Source organism: Strigops habroptila, chromosome 14 (genome assembly GCF_004027225.2).
Source record: "Strigops habroptila isolate Jane chromosome 14, bStrHab1.2.pri, whole genome shotgun sequence".
NCBI classification, from domain to species: Eukaryota; Metazoa; Chordata; class Aves; order Psittaciformes; family Psittacidae; genus Strigops; species Strigops habroptila.
The window spans coordinates 9,561,653-9,585,013 of NC_044290.2; the positions used below are offsets into that span (position 1 = coordinate 9,561,653).

General features: G+C 41.5%; 1 protein-coding gene across 1 annotated transcript in view; it reads right to left on the reverse strand.

Moving 5' to 3' along the window:
* Window positions 1-5,457: 5,457 nt before the first annotated feature.
* Window positions 5,458-23,361, reverse strand: part of PRKCA (protein kinase C alpha) — a 150,003-nt gene continuing 132,099 nt past the window's right edge. The window contains exons 14-17 of the mRNA XM_030506365.1: window positions 19,983-20,063; window positions 18,478-18,585; window positions 16,167-16,307; window positions 5,458-12,280 (exon numbers count right to left, since the gene is read on the reverse strand). Of these exons, the coding sequence (XP_030362225.1) occupies window positions 12,116-12,280; window positions 16,167-16,307; window positions 18,478-18,585; window positions 19,983-20,063 (495 nt within the window). The 3' untranslated portion in view covers window positions 5,458-12,115. The remainder of the gene's footprint in view (window positions 12,281-16,166; window positions 16,308-18,477; window positions 18,586-19,982; window positions 20,064-23,361) is intronic.

A 23,361-nucleotide genomic window follows, 5' to 3' on the forward strand; every position in this document is an offset into this window, starting at 1 on the left:
GTGCTGCACCTCCAAAGCAGCATCACTTTGACCACACCACTTTCCACTACTTCCTGCCTTGCTCTCTCCTCCCTAAAAGGGAGGATCCTTCACTGCAGCCATGTGTGGGGTGAGTGAAGCTGGGTGGGACCTTGCACTTCACAGGATGCTATACAGCTGTGCCAGCCATCACAAGGCTGAGCTTCACCCAGATAGAGCTTCACCAACCCGTGTGCTGATGGAGCTGCCTTGCATACCATGTCCAAGACCAGCATGAAGCTCCACACATGCCTGAACAGGCAGCTTTATGATGCACCCAAGGTCAAATCTTATTAGTAAGGAGGGATTTGAGTTTCTTCAACAGCCCAGACCACATGCAATTCTTTACAGCAGCTCTCCCTGGCTGTCAGCAGTGCTGTGAGGATGTTGAGAGCCTGTCTCCTTTCAGCTACAAGTGTTTAATTCCTGCAGGTGGCATCTTCAGGGAAGCTTTTCCCTGGTCTTTACCCTTCCAGCCGAAGTCACACAATAGAAGGTCCTGTCAGCCTGGGCCAGAAAGTGATAAAACCCCTCAGGTTTGCCTCCCCTCCCACTCCTTTTAATTTACACTAAGTTATTCAGACAGTAGATCTGCCCAGCAAACAGGCTGGGATGAGGTGCCCACAGGCAGCCACCCCTCAAGGCCACATGTGGCTCCTGTCTGACATCAGACAACAGCTATCAATCAACTAACTTTAACTGTACACCAGGCTGTAAGAAGCATTTTGGGCACAGGAAAGGAAAGTCTGCACCAGGCAGAGATTGTAGTGTTAATGCAAGGAAGGAGGGGAGCAGGTAGATGCAGTGATTTGGCGATGTGGTGCTGAAGCTGCTGTGGCTTGTGTGGGAGGTGATGGCTGCTCCATGCCAGCTGCCTTGGTGCTTGCTATTTTTGTCATTTCGTGGGCAGCACGGCTGGGGGGAGGCTTGGGGAGACACTGGAGCACTGCAGAAAGGCACAGCAGCCTTGACATGACGCTTTCGGGAACCCACTGCCACCCCGCTGCCATCCCCATGCAGCTTCCCAAGGTTGGGAGCCACTTGTTACAGAAACTTTTGAGATATCCTCTTTCCACGATAGGTTTTTGTAGTACAGATATCGCACTGAATAGCCAAATTGGCATCAGCAGCCTGGGTTTCGGATCCACAGCAGCAGAGCTCACAGCTGCTGTGCAGGTGGGATGCAACCTTAGGATGGGCTGCTCTAACCAGTTCTGGTTAGGTGGCAGGAGTCAGCACACCCTCATCCAATATCTGTTTCTAATCTCAGCAGCAACATCATTATTTTCTTAGCTTTCAAAACACTGGAAGTAGGAAAAGAGGGAAAACTCACAGCACCAAAGAACACCAGGGATTGGTTTTCATATCCGGCTTGCACCATGACTAAATTAAAGGAATTAACCCCTGTGGGCTGCTGGAGCTGAAGCTCCGTTTGCTGTTTCTCCTGCACATCCCTCCTCCTGGAGCTGCTGCTTGGGAGAAAGCAGAAGGAGAGGTGCAACATTATTTTTATCTCCGCACCCACATGCTGTGTGAAAGCCTAAAGAGCAGCGCAGAGCCTTTCGCAGCCAGCATCCCCGAGAGGCTCTGCCTCATGGGGTAACAATGGTGCACGTGTGAACTGAGCTATATGCTTGATTTAAAAAGTAATACCTTCTGTAATCATATGGGTCTAAATGGAGCTAATCAAAGGTGAGGATGTGCCAGTTCAGGAGTTTCACCCTGGCAGCTCAGCCAGTAGCATCCTTCAGCCCCTGTTGTGGCCCAAGTCAGCTGGGCTGCATGAGGGAAGGAGCTTTGAAACGGCATGAAGAGCCCACGTCCCACCATTTCACCCTGCAAGAAGGCAGTGCCCTTGAATGAGACAAGCTAGAAGAGACACTGGCAGTAAGTTTGCTCTCACTGCTGGTGTTTTTTGTCAACTATCTGCTGAAGGAGTGGAGGTACCAGCAGTACAACCCCTTTCATGAGTAGTCTCTGGGACTGGGACCCATATGGATTCCCCATCGGCTGGTAAACAGGCTGCTTACAGGATGAGGGATGGCTCTGGCCACAGCAATCAGATTTAAATGGTCATCTTTGGGAAGCAATTTAGATGACATTAATTATTAAAGCCTCATAACACTTGTATTAATGGTAGTAGTTTTCCATGTGATTTATAGAGCACTGAAATTCATTACCAATCTTTTAATAATGTTATGGTCAATCAGGCTCAAGAATGCTAAATGACTTACCCCAAAAGGACCAGGAACTGATCCAAACAGTTTTGGGATGCTTTCACCACTGGCTTGTACTCTTCCCCTCCTCCTGGCACTTGCACTCATTGCTGGTTCCTTGTATAACCATTTCTGATCGATTTTTTCCCAAAATCACACCTAACCAATGTCTCAGACATGGTTACACTTGTAGGAGAAGTAAAAGAATCCTGTTAAAAGAGGAGTGTTTCTGGAGGTGTCACTGAAAGTGTTGAAGCTTTAATGAAGTTTTATATGGATTGTTGCAAGGCGTTTTATATGGATTAGGAAGTCTCCCTGTTATGGGCAGAGTTTTATTAAATGCTCTGAATAGAAGAGCAAGATAAAGGGTGTTGGATCAAGTCCTCAAGGCTGACAGAAAAATAGCACCTATATGGACCAGACATTGGCGTGTAATGTGATAAACAACTGGTTTGTGTCTATGCTGCCCAGGTACCTGTGCCTCCTGGAGCCACATGAAGCGGTGAGTAGGGAATAAACACAGTTTTAATAAAAGGCTCGTCCCTGAAAACCAGACTTTTCTGTGCAAACCCAGCAGCTGAAATGCTGCTACAAACAACTGAGTGTCTCAATCCTCTCAAGCATCCCCACTCCCCTGGGTATTTGTAACACACACACCCCTGGAGCTCGCAAGAGCCGAAGGGCTGGGGTGGGAAAAAGCTAATGCGCATGAGGATAAAGCCATTGGTCTTGGTAGAAACAAGAAGCTTTGCAAACACATCCGGCTACTGCAAACCCCTCTGAGCAGCTCTGGCTCAGCCTCATGGCAGGGTGGTGGAGGTGAACTAGTCTTCCTTCAACTAGTGCAGGAAACATCAGTATACGCACAGAGCCTTCCGAACCCCAGCTCCTTTCAAAAACAGTTGAAACAGGAAATTTGCAGTAACCCAAATACTCACTGGTAACTACAGCATGTGCATCCCATGCTCCTGAGAGGCAGAGTCAGGCCCTTCATCGCATCTGCTGCAACATCCAGCCGCATGGGCAACATACTTCATGTGACATTAAAAGCCCCATCAGCAGCAAATGGCCAGGCTGCTGTTACCTTATGGGAGCAGCTGAATTCTTGCTCCCAGCTGAGCCCTTATGCTATAGGGAGAGTCTGAGCCCTCCAAGCAAAAGGAAATTCATTCCCAGCACATGAATCACAGTACAGAGAGAAGAGATGGGTGATTTCTGCCAGCCTGGTTGGGTGAGAATGAGATCTAAAACACTTCTAAGCAAACTGTCATTGCAGGGTTGTTTTTTTTTCTCACCCAGGTGTTGTGCTTTGAATTGCTTTTGGAATGTTTTCCTCTCCTTCATTAGCTTATGCAAAGACATCTCCTGAGGTGGGATGTTGGGTGCTGACTCAGGGACAAGTAATGAACGCTGGAAGTGGCAGCTGGTGTCTGACACTGTCACCCTGGCAGCAAATGTGACAAGTCCTCTGAGAAGGAGACAGCACTGACTCATTTCCCATGAGATCTGCCTCATTTCGTGCTCCTCCTTTGGGAAAAGCAGGAAAAGAAATCAAAAAAGAAACCTTTGCAGGTAACTCGCTGGGTCCAGACTTGCCACCAACTGCTCTCCTGGTCAGATTCCCATTTCTTTGGGTTTAGCATCACTTTGGGAAGGTGACATTTGACAGACGCAGTTGGGGAAAACATCCTTTTGAGGACAGTCTTGTGGCAAGTGTCACAAGTGGCAAGAGTTTTCCTGCTTTGAGACCCTCATTGATTTGCCTTTGCTTTACCATGGATCCCCAGGGATTACTCAGGGTTTTTTCAGCCCAGTGGCGAGGGTTGCCTTTGCCAAAGCAGGTGAGATTGTAATTACCTTGTGGTAATTAATGCAGTCACCAGTTTAGCTGCCCTAGCAGTTCTCAGAAGAGATGGTTTTATTTGCAGCTCACAAACCAGCTCTGTAAAGATTTTCTGATATTTGTAAGTCAAATCTCTAAAGAGAATTTGGGACTGGGAAAGGTGACCACAAGTAATTGCTGTGATTTATCTAGAGCTGGGTGCTGGGACCAGTTCTGATGGAGACTCATGTACGGGAAGTGGTTGGCATAGAGAGATTCCTGAGTCCACCCTGAAGGGCACAACTAGGAATGAAATCCCACCCAGCCCCTGTCTGGACAGCCAAGGTAACAAGAGGTGCACTACTGAGCTCCAAGGAACCCTTTCCTCTTGCCCTGGATGCACTGGCAATGATGTCTCCCTTAACTCCTCTTCTGCTCTGCAGAAAGCTCTCAAGGCCTGAGAGGAGTTGTGTTTATGGCTTCAGGAGAAGCTGAGCACATTAGATGAAGGCTGAGTAGCACGTAGCAGCCTGGAAACACTGTCTTTGTGAAAAAAGGAAATGAATTTCAACCATTCCTCTGGGCAAACTCAGCCAGGCTTTTCTGCAAATTAAGCTAACCCAATTAATGCATTAGCATGGGATTCAATGCATTTGAGAGCAAGCAGAAAAAGAAGTTGTTTATCAAGTTGTCACAATATTTGTACATTGTCAGCCTGAATGAGGCAAGTGCTTGGACTCGGGGTTTAGTACAGCTGGTGGGGCTGGGAGATCATGCTCCCTTCCTCCAGGAGTGCTAAACCAAGCATTTCATGGCAAAGGTGCGCCCCTAAGCATCATTAATCACATTAAAACTAAACCCTCTCCCCAAGAAGAAGTGGCAGCGAGTGGAACAAACCACCCCGGGCTCACACACACAGGGATGTGAAAAAGAGAAGCTTGAGGTTTCTCGGGGTCTAACTGCTAAGAAGGAGGGAACATCCCTCCTCCATCACATCTCACATGAAGCTTTGAATCAGACCCTCCAGCCTCAGACCTCACTTCACTCCTAGGGCTGTGTTTCCCTGTGGCATCTGCACCCGAAGTGGCTCAGAGCCACCGATGGAGCCCAGCAAGCAGGTTAGCCAAGGACCTGATGGTCCGAAGAGCCGTTGCTCACCTCTCACGATGCAGAAATCCTCTTATAGACACATCTTCCCCCGAGTTAAACCTCTTTTTCTCTTGATTTATTACCAAGAATTAACAAAGGGCCTAGGTTAAAATTCTGTGTCTGGATGGAGAATCCAGGTCTGGGTCTGGGTGACCTCCGCGGCTGATCCACTGTAATCTGTATATGCCCTGGGCTCTGTGGGGTCCATTTTGAAATGGAATTTCACAAAGGCAGCCCAAACTCTCACAAAAGTAATGATCAGTATTTTTATTCATACACACTTGCTTTGAAACTACAATTAATATTTAACAAAAGCATTTCATGCAAACGAGGACTGAAGATATTGCGAATAAAAAAAATGATGCTGTGATTTATACATCAGTCTTGCCCACTGCACTTCCAATGATAGTGATCTTTTAATTACTATTTGAAAAATGAATGGCCTCTCCAAATTTTCTGGTAGAATCTTGCAAATAAATGATAAGAAATAAAGTTCTCCTCTTTATAAGCACAAAATCCAGGTCCTAAAATAATACTAAAAAATATGAATGAGCCCAAGGTGGGATTACGCCTTGTTTAAAAAGGTAACATTAAAGTAACATACAATAATTTTAAAAGTTTCAGGTGTGCTCTGTATTGTACAAAACCAAACGTGTGGGAAAAGCGTATTTTTAAGAGACAAAGAGCTTCATTTCATTGAAATTATTTTCCTTACATTCATTTTAATAGCACAGGAGAGAATAAATGAAAGGCTTTGCAGGGAACTGTCACAGATTAAGGAAGCATTATTACTGCAAGATTGTTTTTTTTCTGCTTCAAGTCATTAAGTCACCCCAGTGTGCAAACTCTACTGACTTCTATGGGCAGGGAAGCCCAAACGTCTGCGCTCTGCTGAACAGCACCTGGCACAAGCACTCCCTTAACAGTTCTACTGAATCAGGGTTTATAGGCTCCAGTAATGCACTGAGCATGCAGTGAACTCTAAAGCATGTAGTGGTTCCACTACAGGGTGTCCTGGAAGGCTAAGACAACAGCACACAAACCTCTGAAAGGATGGAGCCATCGGCAGTTAATGCCTCTCAGGGTTCAAACAGAAGGGAAATAAATAAACATTATGAAATTCATATAGTCATAGAATCATAGAATTGTTTGTGTTAGAAGGGACCTTAAAGCTCATCCAGTTCCAACCCCCTGCCATTGGCAGGGACACCTTCCACTAGACCGGGTTGCCCTGTCCAACCTGGCCTTGAAGTAGTCCTTAGGAAAACAGATCAGAAACATAATTTTCCTTTCTATTAACATACTTCTGTCACCAACTTAAAAGTATAAAATGAATGTAATGTCAGCTGTAGACTTTCCAATGTATCCCATAGTGAGAAATGAGCTTCAATGGAAGCAGGCTGGGGCTGGTTATCAGTGCTGTTGCTACTCTTACTTCACATCACTGTTTAAAATTATTAATAGACTCCTGATTTTATATTTTTTTCAGTCAACTGATATTAATGGAAGAATAACCACAGCTTTTAGGGCAGTCTTCTTTTAAATTTGAACTATGGTGTAACAAACAAGGAAAAGAAAAGCATGAAAATACACAACACACGGACATATTAACATATCAACGGAATCAACCTGTCATCGATGGCCCAGCTGCATGAAGAACATCACTTCTCCTTCAATAGGAGTCAGTATAAATATTACTAGAAAACTGCTGTGATGACTTTATTCACCCATAGGGAATCTCACCCTCCAAGAATCAGTTCTGCTAAGACTTCCATTTACAAGGAACTTATCAATTGCATACAGAAACCTCAGTAACTGGAAAAGAGGTAAATGCTGCTGACCCACACCACCAGCAAGCATCACTCCCCATCATACCTTGACTCCAGTTAACAAAAGCTGGACTGCAGGTTCTCTTAAGAAACTTATCAGATGATTGGCTTTTATTTCTTTTCAAACATTTTCAGCTGAATTACTAAAGTTCTATAAAAAAGTAGAAACAGCACGGTATATCCAGCAATACCATATGAATAAGCTGATCTAATATTAAAAATTATAATAATACTTACACAACTCTTTTCAGGTTAAAAGCGTATTAGAAACATTACCTAAGAAGTCCTCACACCTCCCTGTGAGGTAAGTAAGTATTACTACCCACATCTTACAGATGAGGTAACTGAAGCAGAGAGGTTAATAACCTGCCCTCTCTCTTGGTTTTCTTAGGAACAGGAGGGCTGTAGTGCACAATGATTATTCATTATAAGGCTATTTAATCACCAATCATTACTGGCACAGTTACTGGTTGATAGGAAATCACGTATGTCTATGGACTGAGTTAATTCTTCAACTGAACTATTTCAGGTCCCATTTAAGAACGTGGAGCTGAGTAAAAAGGTGCTTTAGCTTGTCTGCTTTTTTACTTGGCAGCTTAGTACACAGGGGTAACACATCGCCTAGAGCTGACACTCAAGTTTGCAAAGAGACAAAACCTATGTACAGTAACCTGTTGACCAAAAGAACTGAAAATCACATTAGATATTTCCAGAAGTTACATGGCAGGTCCAAAAGCCCACTGTAAACTCAATACTGTAAATATGTTTCTACTCATGTCAAAGCTTTATTATTGGATTATTCTGTTATTATTTCCAGTGATGTGTTTTGCTTCATAAGGAGTGTCTTCCCCCTCTGCTAATGGCATGTGTCTGCTGTGGCATTAACTGGGATTGCACCTGGATACACTGGCTGAGAAAAAGAGACTCTGAAGTGGTACCACTCCATCCCGGCCCCTGGGCATATCACCCTCCCAGCTAGAAGACAAGTTCCTCTCTCACTTTACCTTACTAATTTTACAGGAGCCCAGCATTATTCAATCAAATTCACCCCAAAAGACAGGATGTATTTTAAAGGCCAACAGCATTGAGATGAGTTTCTTTTAACCTAACAGCTGATTTCCAGAAGAACTTTCTTCAGCGTGTAGAGGGAAATTCAACTGTATTTCTGGAAAGAATGATGGATCAGAAAGCTAAATTGCATTTCTCCTCTAAACTGAATTAAGGAGGAGTATTTTATTATGCGAATGTGCTCTCTCCTCACCTATGTGCAATCCTTGCTAAGAGCACTGAGACTGGCTGGTGGCAAAGTGGCTGTGCTGGAAACCCACTGCCCTGCTCAAGTGACTCGAAGGTGGGTAAGAACACCCAGATGCCTGAATAATGAAGATATTTGCCTAGGAGACAGTTAAATTCCATTTAATCCCTGAAAACAGCTTGGAAGTTTACATGGCAGACCTGTGCTTCCCCCAGCAGGAACAGGGCTGCTCCAGAACCCCTTAGGATTTAAGTGTATGTGGGATGGAAACACAGCTCCCAAAACTTCCACCCCAGCTTAAGTGTATTGTAATTCTCAATTTGACTTCTAGAAATCTTTGTAATAATGTGTGTTTTCAGATTATAGTTGCTATTGAACACAAGTGAAAGAAAAGCAGTTCGAATGCCTCTCCCCCTATTGATGCCTGTTCTCTAGAAAACCTGATCTCGTGAAAAACATTATATAAATAACATCTGTATTTAAAAAGATACGAAAAGGCTTGCTGGATACTCCAGTTTTACTTGCCATTATAAATTCCTGGATGATAAGAAAGCCACGTGGAGTTCTCATTAAAGATTCCAAGCATGAGCATTCACATGTGAGTGCGTCAGGCAGAGCAGCGAGGAGAAGCACAAATACTCAATCCCTGCTTAATACCCCGTCTTGTTCCTGCAGGATCCATGAGTTCACAGTACCTTTTCATAAGCATTACAGACACCTACAGAAGGCGACATGAGCCGTCACAAGCCCAGGGACTTGAGGTAACAATATTAAAGAGGAATTTCTTCTTCTACATCAGAAAAACAGGGAAAAAATGCCCAAGAAACTGGTTTTGAGAAGTAGCCAAAAAATGAGCAGCTCTGTTCAGATGTTGGACCAGCTTTATAATGCCATGTTCTGGTGTGATCAGCACCGACCATCACAGCTGTGCCAGAAACATCTGTCTGCAATGGGACTTCCCTGTATAATTCATATTTCACCAGGAAAACCAGAACTGTTTGGGAATGTCTACCCGTGGGATCTCCTGCCTGTTTCTGGCATCGTTCAGTTCTGCCCCTGAACTGCTTTTCCTCCTTCCCAAGCCTGTATGCTGGTATTTCTCCCAGTATTTTCCTTTTCCAAAAGTGCCTTTTTCACTTCACATTCTTCAAACACACGTAATGTCGCCTCTTGGCAGACTGACTTACTTGAGAGCCCCTTCTTTATGAACATCTGAGCCTCAGGAATCTGTTGCATCTATTATCTTCTACAGCATGATACTTCAATATCTTCTAAGCTATGGCAGACTAATAATATTCAGAAAAACATAAATAGTCATGAATGCAGCACTAGTCCACATGCTTCATGGTGAATACTGTGTTTTTAAAGTATATAACATACAAAGAAGAAAATGAACTCCCAGACTTGGCTGATAACTTATTTGACACAGAATGGTTTAAAGATTTTACTCCTAAAACATTTTAAAAATTTTAAGTTCTATTTATTTAGTCAACAACCTGAGTTCTTGTTAGTTGGTCAATGCCCCTCGTTAGCCATGTGTTTTCCCATGTCTTGGAATGGTTCGGTTCACTCATTAAAGCCTGCTGCTCACTCTTACCCAGGGAGATGCTCCTTGCTTCAAGCTGGGGCTGCAAAAGGACTATGACCAGGCAGAAGTCATGGAGTGTTGTGAATCACGTGTCCTAGGCACCAAGAATACAGCTTCTGAGAGTGCCCCAGGAGCAGAAACATGACAGTGGCCATTTAAATCTGGTTGTGTTTCACAAACTGTCCCATTCCACCACGGGTCACGCCATCCACTTGGCTACCAATTTGCAGGATTGGATCATTTTAATAGAATTTGGCACAGGTTCCATGTTTTATTGTCATAAAAGTTGATTAGAAAGTAGATTCCCCACCCTCACCCTCCCCCCCAGTTACATGTTCTAGTATAAATTTAAGTCTTTTATGGCAAATATCTTACTTTTTGAATATGTTTACATGCTGGAAAAATTGCATTCAGTCTGCATGCAGCAACAGAGACATCATGCTTCTGGCATCGTCATGCACATCTGACAGACAAAAAGTGCCTATGGCTGCTAACAGGAACAAGGCAGAAGGGAAAAAAATAAAGGAAAATGCACTGACTACTATTTTACATGCTGTAACAAAACCAAAATATGCACAAAAAGTATTCACTGATATTTGAATTAATATCTTCTGGTGAGTTGTAAGAAGATACATCAAAATTTTTGATCTAAGTGATAGGAGAGGAGAGGATTGCATTAATTACAGTGTTCATCATTGCAAATAAAGTCAATTTCCTTCTCTGTAAGTGATAAGCAGACATGAAATGAAAGCCTAATTGAACCTTGTATAAAACCTGCAGGTAGCCGTTATAGTTTAAAAGTATATCTACTTTTAAAAAAAGGATATTATTCCCTAAGCCATTAACAATATCCAAAACCTAAAGTAAAAATAAAACAATAGCAATAAAACATTTAGCTAAATCTAAATGATGTCATTCAGAACAAGAACGTTCACAAATAAAGCACAATTTGTTTTATAAAATCTTTATAATACTCTTTATGCTTGATATGATTATGTCAATATTATAGATCTGCTTATTATTAACCCTTATTATTAAGAGTTATTACTAAACATGCAAAATTCATTGCATGAAGCGTATGTAAAATGTATTAAATTCCATTCTATCAATAAAACAAGTTTTAGGTGGTTTTTTTCAGGCTTTACTATTCTACAGCCCAAAGTTTTCTGAATTAAAACTGATTATTTTCAGATTAAATCTCACTTAATTTTCATGAGTTATTCTGGAGAAATCAGGAAGTCACTTGGGGCTGCATGTTTTGTGAGTTTAGGATACATAATGCTTTCTTCCATTTACTGCCCTATACTGCAGACTATAAATAAACACAAGTAAATAAGTAAATAAACAAGTTTTCTTTTACATTCCAGGTTAACAAATTTCATAGTAAAATATTGGTATTAGAACTGGTTAGCAGTAAACTTGAGTAAACTAAATTAGCTGAACAAACAATGGCACCCTCGATCACAGAATAATCTCATGGAGATTAAAATTCACAGAAATATTAAAATTATTACTATTATTATTATTATTATTGACAAAATTTCACCCTTGAGTTTATCACATGCTACTTAGCAAAGATCCTAGAGATATGGCCACCACCGAAGTGCGTTTAAACTTGGAGTTGCTTATAGGATCATAGCCACAAAGGTCTAACTGGATTTTATCCTCCCTCCCCCACCCCGCTCTCCCAACTTGTTTTTGTCATATTTTCAGAACAACTGCTTTCAACATTTCCTTTGCAATGCCTCTCCCCCCCGGTGATGCCTCCATTCCAGCCTCTTGTGCTGGCCCTCTCCCCGACGTCACTGGGAGGAGCGGTCCCTCGGGAATCAGTGCATTTGTCTCTCAGCATCTGCACAGAAGGACTCAATATTCGAGGTGGTTTTATTTTTTCAGACCACATGTTAGATGATTTCTAACACAGCAGAGCGGAAAAGGGAGCAAAAGGACAGCGGGAAGTTACAAAAAGATTGAACGTACCAAAAAATGAGTAAGTTTCGCCCAGTCAGTGGCACCTTCTACACGGGTAAGTGGGCACCGTACACTGATTTCTCTCTCCCACTAAGACAACATCGCTGTTGCAAAGCCAAAATCCTGAATTAGTGACCTTTCCCCTCCATCTTACACTTTCTAACCCTACAATTTCCAGGCCCAAATGGAATCAAACAAGGCAAAAGCTTAAAAATTGTAGGGTTAAGGACCATTCCCTGCTGTGGGATTTGTTCCCGTCCTGTTGTTTCATGCTACGTTTTGCAAAAGGGGGTGTATGAACTGGGGGTTGACGTAAGAGAACCCTTCAAAATCTGTTTGGTCTATGTTAGCAATGACCAGCTGATCCGGAGGCGTCAACACTGGCTGTCCTCGGGTGAAGAACTTGTCGAAGTTTTCGGCACCTTTGCCACACTGCAAGAAAACAAAGAGAAACAGAAAAAGGGCTGAAAAAGAATCAGCAGTACATCAGACATTCCAGCTTTTCGCAGGTTTTTCAGGACACAGGCAAGACTTTCCCTCATTTCTTCTATATACTTAAGAGAAAATCTTCTTTTCAGGTATTTTAACAAAAAAATCCCAGGCACACAGAGTTAACAGATGAATTCTGATGAAAAACAGAGTTAGAAAAGTTCCCGTTTAACAGAACGAGGTAAAGAGGCTTAAATATGCAGAATTACTTGGATACAAAAGGCGAAAGTAAGTATTTTTATGGACATGTATTGCCAAGAAATATTTCTATCTGTCACATCACTTCATTTTTCTTAAAACCTTTATGATGCAAAAGTAAATTTTCCTCTTAGTCTGTTTCCTTCATGATCTGCAGAAAGCTAAATGTAATTCATTCATATGCTCTGATTCTTCATTGTACAGCCTATGAACTGGTGAATTCATAAACAACAGCAGAGCTTCAGTACTCAGAACTGCAGGAGGGAGCTGGGGCAGGGAGCGCATCCTGAGATCCTCATCCCAAAACATGCTATCACAGGTTTCCTCCTTCTTTTGGCTAAAAGAAGAGACACATCATCTCGTGAAGCCCAGCTAAGAAGGGGGTTATATACAGTTACATATGAACACAACCCATTCAGAATAGAAAACAAAAGAAATCAGTTTTGCAGAAAGGATAGTTTCGAGTAATGCAGAGAACACTCAAAAGGCAGGGCAGTATCATTAGAGGCAAGTTAAAAAGGATGAAGGTGGGACCAGAACAAAATTAGCTTGGGTGCAAGAAAAAAATGCATATTTCAGGAAAACTAGGCATTGAATATTGTGGAGAGGTCTAAAGGAAACTGGTAAATCTGCTCATCTCAAAACTATCTACTGTAACAGATATTCAAGCAAAGTATGGTTGTATGATAAAGGCACTGAACGTTTCTTCCTGTTGGCCCTGACTCTTTCCTCTCTGTCCATTCCCCCATTATATCTATATGTGGATTTAGAGGATATAACATCACACTATTATCTTCAGCCTTAAAGGATAACTTGGAAAGGGTAGAATACGGTTCATAAATAAAACAATATTAAACACTGATTTTTCTGAACTAATGCAACACAGATAAAACTGTGCATTTATACGAGAAACCAGTTGAAGAGGGGCCCATTAAGGGAATTCGAGGGTGAGATGTTTGGCTGTCTTGAGAACAGCACAGCCACAGTCTCCAATCCTCTTGAAAAGCACCTGGCACATCCTGGGCTGGGACACACCATCTGATCTGAGCTGCAAAGAACTTCTGCTGCCTCAGGCACAAGCTGGTTTATATTTCAGATGAAAAACGCATGCTCAGGTACTGGACTGCAGTGCTCACAGAAGGACACTTGTTCAGTCTTGGAAGGACACAAGCAGAGGAACACTTCAAGAGGTTAAAGGCTACCAGTAGTCTGCTTTTTCACCCAGGATTCTCACTCACCGAATACCCTGGTGCCCACTGAAGCCAATGCATTTTGGTACGGAATCTCTGGAGAACAAGAATGGACAGAGCTCAACTTTGACAAGAGGAAATCTCTGCATCAGTGGAATGAAAATTGATGTATCCCCAAATTAACAGTCACATTTATTTAGAGGCAATACAGTCAACTCAGAGCAGCAATGAAAGTGCTATTTATACAGGGAAGACTTTTTGCTAAAATGTTCTACAGATACACATCACCCTTCTACAAAATAATGCTTTTTTTTTTCTTTTTTCTTTTCTTCCTCATCTTTTTTCAGCAAGTGCAAGGTATTCAAACAAGCTGTATATTGAAACCAAAATCCCTGACTCCATTAGATCTCTCACTATTGCTTACACTAGTAGAGGCTAAGAAATAACTCATGTGAAATTTGGGTATTTTTTGGGTGCAAACATAATAATTTATCAATATATTTTCAATATAATTTATCAATATCAATAATTTTGCATCTTCAATTACTTATTTGTCTTCCCATTAAAGATTGGCATTGCGTTAATGCAGTGTTAAAGCAGAACTGAAAATACGGACTCCTAGAACTTCTAAACTTAGAAATACAAGTAAAATGTCCTTGCCAAATAATCAGTCTATGTCTATAGCCTGTGAAATGTCAGTCTGGAAGGGAACACATTATTTAAACCGACCAACTGCTGACCCAAAATCTGCAGCTCCGTGTTGAATGAGAATCACTCCTGTGTGCAAAAGCAGCAGGATTATTCCTGCAGCAACGTGCTTCCTAGAGAAGATGCATCTACAAACAAAGCCTATAAATACATCCATATCTTCAAACAGATTAAGGGTTGTGTGATTTTTTTTTGCTTTCTAGAATCGATATCCATCCCTGGAGGTATTTAAAAGACATGTAGATGTGGCACCGAGGGATGTGGTTTAGTGGTGGACTTGGCAGTGCCAAGTTAATGAATGATTCTGTGATTCTAATACAAATAGAATCAGCAATCACAATCAAAAAGTTATATACAGGGTATGTAAACATCAGACTTGTATTTCAAATTCTTTTCATCTGGGAAAGTTAAGCTCTATGTGAATATGCCTTGATGTATTTAATAGCAGCCTCTATAAACAAATCAGGTCATGATAACTAGAGAGATAGAGCACAGCTGCTCCAAACATGAGCCAGGATCTGCCACAAAACATGCTAAGATGGAAGCAGACCATACTTCACGATTTTAGTACCTTCATGCTGGTGTTACTTTTAACTTCAAGGAGGCTCTATGCAGTCAGTTCCTGAGCTAATAAAACTTAGAGATGTGAAGATAGATTTGCTTTACGACCAGCTTTAAATTTGACTCAAGAAGCATGTAATGAAAATCTTCCATAAAATGAGCTTTCAAGAGGTGCAGCTCCCCTTCAACAGAGAGCCCTAGGGACTGGACAGGCAGGCTTGGCAGCACTACGTGTGTTCTTTACCTATTTACACTCTTCCCTGTGGGCAAAATCCACACCATATGAAAAAGGTGTTTTCCCTGGCACAAAACACTCTTCTTAGCACGTCCTGGTGATGTGAAAGTCATTTGTAGAGGAATATATTCTTGTGATACCACACTCGTGTGTCTGTGTGGGTAAATAAAGGTATAGAGCAACAATCCTCTACCTGCAGTGCTACAGCCAGCTACACATCTCAGTTGAAACAAAGAAAGTGTTGGAAAATAAAGAGTCAATGTTAGGACAAAACAGTATATAGCTGTTCCTGGATGCTTGTACTCTAGTGTGCAAACACCCTTCTTTGCCTGCCAATAAAGCACACTGTGCTTGCTGAAAGAAATTCTGTATCAACAAATACAGATCTTCAAATTCCATTATGCAAACAGTTCTCATGGTAAGGACATCTTTCATTTGTTTGGATTTCTAAAATATTCCTGCAGATACATGTGTGCAAACCATGTGACAAACATTAAAAATAAATCAGGGACTATTCTTGCAAACTCAGCAGATGTCACTCTAGGATGGGGAATCCAAACCCCACGTGCTGTGTACCCCAGTAATTCAGACACCTTTAATCACTAATTTCATATGTTATACAGAGGAGACTGTTGGGAGCTGCATTTATTACAGTGGCTGATGTGAATATGCCAATTTCCCCTGTTTTGAACTTCTCATGTAGCATGTCCAGACTCAAACTACTGAGAGACTTTTTCACAAGGAACACAGTACACAGGGTTATGCTGCAGGGTGCCAAAACACTAGCAGATTTTCAGACTGGTCTGCCATAATCAAATTGCCTTATTTTAGCAGTGTCCCAGATTCGCAGCACCATCAAGCCAACATTAATCTCACCCCGCGGGAAAGCATGACTGCAGACACTATTAGTGAGAGAAGTATTTGGCATCTCACTCACCACTTTAGGTTTGAAAGGTGGCTGAATCTCTCTGTTTTCCAGTTTTTCCCAGTCAATTCTTCTGAAGAAAGCATGTTCCCTGATGTCTCTTTCACCTTCAAGGCCACAGCCAAGGCGTTTTGCGGGATGTTTAGTCATTAGCTATTAGGAAGAAAACACCAAGTGATTAAATTCAATGTGGGAATGAAAGTGAGATGGACTTTCCCCATCAGTGTTCTTGCTCGTCTCCTGAAGATCCAAGTTGCTAGTAAAACTGTTTTGAAAAGCTAATATTCATACTTTGAAGATTAGTTTTCTCGTTTGATCACTGGAGACAGCACATCAACAGGAAAATGAAGGTCTGCAGTTCAGCAGAGGTTGCTGCTGGAGGTGTGGTAGGCAGGCAGTTCCTGGGGCACATTGCCATCTGGTTAGTTCACAACTCACTCCTGAATTTCCCCTTTGGTCTTCCAGTTCAGTCTTATAAATCTCCAGAACAGCTTCTGCCCTACCTCAACAATCAATTAAACGTAACAAATGCCAATACACTAAAGCTGTACAAAGTATAACTCCCCCTGTTTCATTTTTCTGGGCTTGTTCAAGACATCTCATTACAGAGCCTACAGTTTCTTGGCACCCAGCTGACAAAACCTAATCTGCATTTCCTCCCTTGCATCTTTAATGACATCTTGGTCAATACTATACTCAGTTGCACAGATAAGCAGGCATGGGGGAAAAAAAAACCCAAAAAGCCACCAGCTTTGCATGCTTGGAAACAATAATGTGCTCCCTTCATTAACAAGCTCCTCAAAATCTTTTCAAGTGATATGTACATTAGGAATTGAGCAAGGCAGGCTTCACTTCTCAGTTTCAGTATTCTGGGGACTTTCTGAAGCTCCTTTAGATATTGTATATGATTGATATATTACTGGGAGTGATACCTCAACATATCTTTTTAAAACCTCAGCTGTTCTGCTTTAGTCTCTCTCCAAATGTTGAGTTGATCAGACTCCAATTTTGAACCTAAAATAAAAGCAACTCTAAGCAGACTTTGGGAATTCAGCTGTGCACTGGGCTGGGAATCACATCCTTCTGCAAGCTTCCCATTTCTGTTACCTTTTCTAGACCTCTTAACAGTAGGTCACAGAAGAAAATGCAAAAAGTGGTTCCAGCAGTTTTATTTTTTTCCAAAGTTACTGCATTTACCAAACCCAACAAACTGAATCAGTGGAATAGATCTCAAGCAGACAATTTAATTTCAAGAGCATGCTGAGCACCTTTGTCTTGCCCAATGGTGCATGGTCCCAGGACTGCTGAGCTACTGCTGGCTACAAGGTTCAGAAGCTTTCTTATACTGACTCGTTAGATCAGACGTAATGCTTACTGAAATTTGGGATTAATTTGTTAGTTTAATACAGACACTGGGATAGATTCCACAAGTAGAATGGTCTTTCCTTTTTCTTTGTTTTTCTAAACAGCTTTTCTGTTCCTTGATGATTTTTCCTTAAGGGATTAATATCCAGCTCATGCACAATACTTCATAAATGGTTGCAAAGGAAAGGAAGAAACTAAATACCAATCTAACTGGCACTAAGTGTAAATAAGACATCAGATAATCCTTTATAGAGTGTGGCTTGGAAAAGCTGCACACTGACAGTACTCTAGGGAATCACACAGAGTCAAAGGAAAGTCAAATGAATTCTTTTTTCTCCCTGAGCTAATCCCTTGAAGTCAAATCTCTTCTTTCCCTCAAAAATAAATGACCTTAGAATTTAAGATCAATTTTAGGCCACATGGGTTACCACTGGGTCAGGATTTCCCCATGGTTTTCTTGCATTTACACTAAAGATTTTCACATAAGCTCATCTTTACCTACATTTAAAATTATTCTTATTAACTCTTTTGCTCTGCTGCTGTCATTGAGCATACTGGGCTGAAGACTCGTTGGACTATCTGGTATTCATCCAAGCTTGGAAATCTCACCTGCAGAACAGGGTTTGTGCTGCTGAGGGTTGAGAGGTGAGTGGAGATGTTCCGCATTTTGGATTTGGATGTGGGATTTGGTTTATAAATTCTGCTTTGGATTTGGGTTTTGGATTTGGCAGCCACTGATCCTGACATTTGCTCTTACCATAAAACAAGCTGCAACACAGGAAGAGCTCAGTACTCACCAGTGACACCAAGCGATTGGCACTTTATGACAATGTAACTTAGCATTGCCTGACAGAAGTTGCACTTAAAAATCAGCAGTGCCTTATCAAAGCCAGACGAATTTAGTTATTCACAAGTATTGCCAAGAAGGAACTTAAAGATAAAAAAGCATCTATCTCACCCCCTTGCAGATGGAGACAGCTTCTTTGGACAGTGACTTTGGATAGGAAACGTTATGCTCCATTATGGACTGGAAAAGCTCATCTTCATCTTCTCCATCAAATGGAGGCTGTTGAAAATAAATCACAGGCAAGTTACTTCCTTTTTTAATGATCCTCCACTTTTTATGAAATGGCATGACAATCCTGTGGCCACACTGGGTCAAACAAGGGTGCATCCAGTCCAGCAACCTGCCTCCAGTCAATCACAGATGCCCAAAGAGACCAATATATAGCAGTGGTCCTCACCCAGGAATAAACACACCAAACTCCCAGCCATCTGCAGCTTGGATATCTTCTGACCCAGAAGTGTTCATCAGTCTCAGGTAAAAATTAAGGAGAAAATTTCATTTCTGCCCCCAGCATGGCAGCCAGGTTAATGAAATGTGTGCAGGGTTATACACGTGTTCATCTTTAATCAGTTTTTAAAGCTACTGTGCACCAAATAGCCAAAATACTTTAAAAGGGTGAAGTTTGGAGACTAACTTTTAATTACCTTGATTCATTCCCCACTTAATTCCAGTTATGCTCCAATTTGTTTTATAAAACATGGCTGTAGGTTCTGCTTCTGTGAAAGGGAAACTATCATAAGAAAGGCTTGCATTTTATGTTTAAATATAGGTGATGAGGAAAGTGCCCGTGGGGGAGAGACCGGGAGCAAGACTCAGCTAATGGTAAATCTCATTTTCTGAAAAGCATTTAGAGGCTTAATATTTGCAGTGCAGACTGTAAATGTTAACAACTGCAATTGCTACACTTTAAAAACTTTAAAAATGCCAACTGGAATTTAGCAGAGAAACTATTAAAGGCATTTGTTAAAAATGTATGTTTTAAGCTTAGGAAATGCATGTCTCTAGCTAACACTCATTGAAAGCCAACGGCAGAAACGTTTTCCAACTCAAGACTAATAGAATTCCTTAAAGTTGGTAGTTATCTGCCATTTACTGCAGTACAGTGTTGCTTTTCTACTTCAGTGACTCAGAGAGCAGCATCTCATTAACTGTGCAGAACAAGGGGTCTGTAGTTGAGCATATTTCAAGTGGCGAGACCCCTACTTTACCTCTATTACATACAATACAAAACTGTATTCTTGTGACTTAACTGCAATGCAGAGCATGTACACACTCTTATTATGTTTCCCTGTGGTTTCAAAGTACTAAATGGCATTTCTTCAATTTGACACACATTTTTCTGCTCAAGTGTCTCCCATTCAATTTTGAAGATGGCTATTTATAACATTATTACAGTACAAAGAAGCCATATTCAAAGGCAGTGCTTGATTATGTGGGCGCAATGTAAAACACTTAAAGCATAAATACATTCTCAGTTCAGTCAGTCAAGAGTAGGAGATAACGTACGAAATGCCCTGGTCTTGTCCTCTAATGGTCTAGGCTTTTAGGAAGCCTTGAAAGAGAGCAGCTGGAGAGGCAGGAGGAAGTCACAGTGAGCACAGGAGGGTAACTCTTACCTGGCCAGCCAACATCTCATAGAGCAGCACTCCATATGCCCACCAATCCACAGACTTCCCATAGGGCTGGTAAGCAATAATCTGTATAATCACAAAAACAAACCAAAGAAAAAACCCCTATGTTAACCAACACCCAATGATATATTAGATAGAGACAAGCAGAGACAAACGTATTTCCTTCAAAAGGCCCAGAAGACCAATCCTGACATCCTCACTCCAGGTAATCACTGGCTACAGTCGGAGTTGCATTGCTCTGCAAACCCGCCCATGTCTTTTGGTACTCTGATATCCTGGGAAATGTGGCTCTTGGGACACTCTGGGATGCGCACTTAAAGGCAAAGGAGGAAGTACAACAGCCCAGTGTAGGAGACAACGCAAAAGTGTTATCCAGCCATTTGTGTCACAGCTTGAAATCAGGAGACTCACTTAACTTACAGACCATCAATAATTAAGCCCTTCTTTTCTTTTCAATATTTATGTTTTTGTTCTGCTGTAAAAAGGATCCAAATTTAAGAGTAAAACCCTGAAAAGCTCAGTTACATTTTCCCAAGTTGCATGATTAAAACACTCAGTATAAAGCTGGATACCAGCAACACCAAAAAGAAAGGGGTTTCTGCTGTTCAACCTAATGGAACTATCACGTATTTTGTATCCTCTGGGTTCACATCTGTCTCAAATTGAAGCACAAATTGAGTTCTGACACACTGAAAGACTGCAAGTGCCCAGAGCATGCAGGTCCCCTCATGTCACTTTCTTTAACGGAGGCTTCTTCAGAGATGAGTGTTAATTTATTTAAGAGATGCACTGGGCATGCTAGAAAGGAGTTTTGAGGTGCAGATTTCTCTCAGATCTCTTTCTAAACCACTGTGAAGGGATACTGTGACTTGTGAAGAGATGCAGGATGTCCTGACCACTGTCCATCCACAACGGACAAGGCAGTATCAGAGCCTCCAACCCCAACATCACTGCTGCACTAGAATAAGCAAAGAACTGAGGCAGTCATTACTGCAGATGGGCTTGCATTTATTTTTCCTGTTTACGTGCTTTTTTACTCTTTGTGAAACAAATTGCTAAGCCAGGTACACATCACATATCCTAGACTTTTTAATTGTCTGAAAGAGAAGTTGAACTGGCAAGTTCTGTAATTTCTCAGGAAAACAGTGAGTCACCAGTTCAATAAAGCAGGACTGCCTGGCTACTAAATAAAATTATAGTCTCTGGGAGAATATATGTTCTTCCCTGGGATAACAGCAGCACATGAATTAAAAATTACTGCTAAGTTTCTAAGCAAAGTATTTCAAAATCAATCGTACTTTGAAATATCTTACAAAATCAGAGGCAATAACAAGATTCCCAGGTGGAAGGTCCTACATAAAGGCAATCTTTATTACTTGTCTTTTAGCAGTAATATGGGCTTTAAAATATATATTTGGGACATTCATTTAATATTATTGTGGTTGACATACTTGGTTACTGTCCCTTTAATTTCTATCACCAGTAAGTTCCCAGACGCCAGCTAGAATCAAGGGTGCTTCTTGAAAGACCAAATACTTCCAAAATCTTATCCAGAAAAAAGACTGGCCTTTATACACAGAAAATGATAAAACATTTTATCCTCAGCCCTTCTCTGACAATCTCTCTATGCTTTATGGAAACGAGCATTTTATCAAATAAAAGGGATATTTTTCAGAAGGTCATTAATTTATCAAGGCAGAACATTTTGTACAATAAGTGCACTTCGGGTAAGTGGTTTTGTTAGGAACAGTTTATTTCAATTAGCAAATGAGAAAAGGATGGACCTATAGCAGTGAGAAAGAAAATGCTGCTACATCGCCACAGTTCCCAACTTGGCAGTCAGGTCTGTCCAGGACCAGTCTACTCCTCTTCCTACTGTGAAAGAGTTTGATGGGATTATTGAGGAGAAGAAATCTTTTAAATATGGCAATGCAATGTCATAACATCGAAGATGTGACAAAGCACAGACTCAGTGTTTGTTTATCCAGCAAGAAGTGAGTCAAGATTAGGTATTCTCTAAATAGCATTCTCATCAGCAAATGTAATCTGCCTCAATTAAATCTGCCTGTATGAGAGAATATCAAGCAGAATCGAGAGACAGAATCAACATGAAAAAGCTCCTACATTAACCTAACATATGGTCAGAGTCACTAAAATTTTTGTCCTATTTGATGCTACCTGTCAACATCAGCAGAAGCATCTGACAAACAGACCAGTGCTCCCTCTGAGCTGGCACACACCTCCCTTGCCTGAACCAGCTGCATGATGAAAGAGTGGGATTGAGAAATAAATACGGACACCAAGGCTGGAAAGGTCCCACTGCAAATGCAGTAAAGACACTTTTGTCACCGAACCTATTGCAGTGTACAAAAAGGCGGTACTGTCCATGTCTGCTGCTGTATACTGGAAGTTCTTTTCTTTTAATCCTAAACACACCCAATTTGAATCACCAGCTTAATCCTGATAAGGATATGACACAAGTGAAACACACAAAAGCAATCTGCCACGTTCATTCACCAACCTGCACGTCATGCATGGGAATTGGTGCTTATTCATAATATTGGGAGCTATTCAAAGCATTAATTGGAAAATGTAAATGAGAGGAAAGAACGCTTACTTCAAGGAAGGAGTTACATGTGGGAGGAAGTAGATGAGTTTTCAATATACAGTCAAACATGCATTGGTACAAAGTCAGCAAATTCTAAATGTTGTATTTGCAGTAGTTACCTCCTCCTCATGCAGAAATCATCACATATTACCTCCCAGCTGCTGCACTCAGAGCCATCACTGGCTTTGCAGTAGCTGCCAAAATTATCCTATCTGCATGGAAAAACTTTTGATACCTTTTAGAACACACAGGGGTACATTAACATGACCTCCTGTCTCAGCACAGTGTGCAGAGCAGACCCACAGAGCAGTGAGGAAGTTCAGTTGCTTAGAAATGAAGACCTGTAGTCTCCTCCAGCTATGATCTCTGCCTTTACTGGCCAGGGAGGAGTGGAAAGTTGACAGGATGCTTCCCTTCTCCATCGTTAATTTAAATTATTGCCTTTTTCATCTCCTTTTCCATGTCACATGTCCCCTTTTACCTATCTATTGAAGAGCTCTGCCCTTCCAGGGTCTTTGGATTTGAGAGCTCAGAAGGAATTGCTTTCATCAAGCCAAACTGGCAGAGGAATGTGGATTGCCTTTTTTCTTTTTCTTTTCTGTTTTCCCTCCAAGGAAGGCACAGTTAAGAGCAGGACACAGAGATTAATACCAGCAATTTGTAGGAATGTTTAGATCATTGCAGCTTGCAGCTGGTAGCCAGTTGGGATGAAAAGATTATATCCCAGAGGCAAGAGAATGTCTTGTGTGAACATAC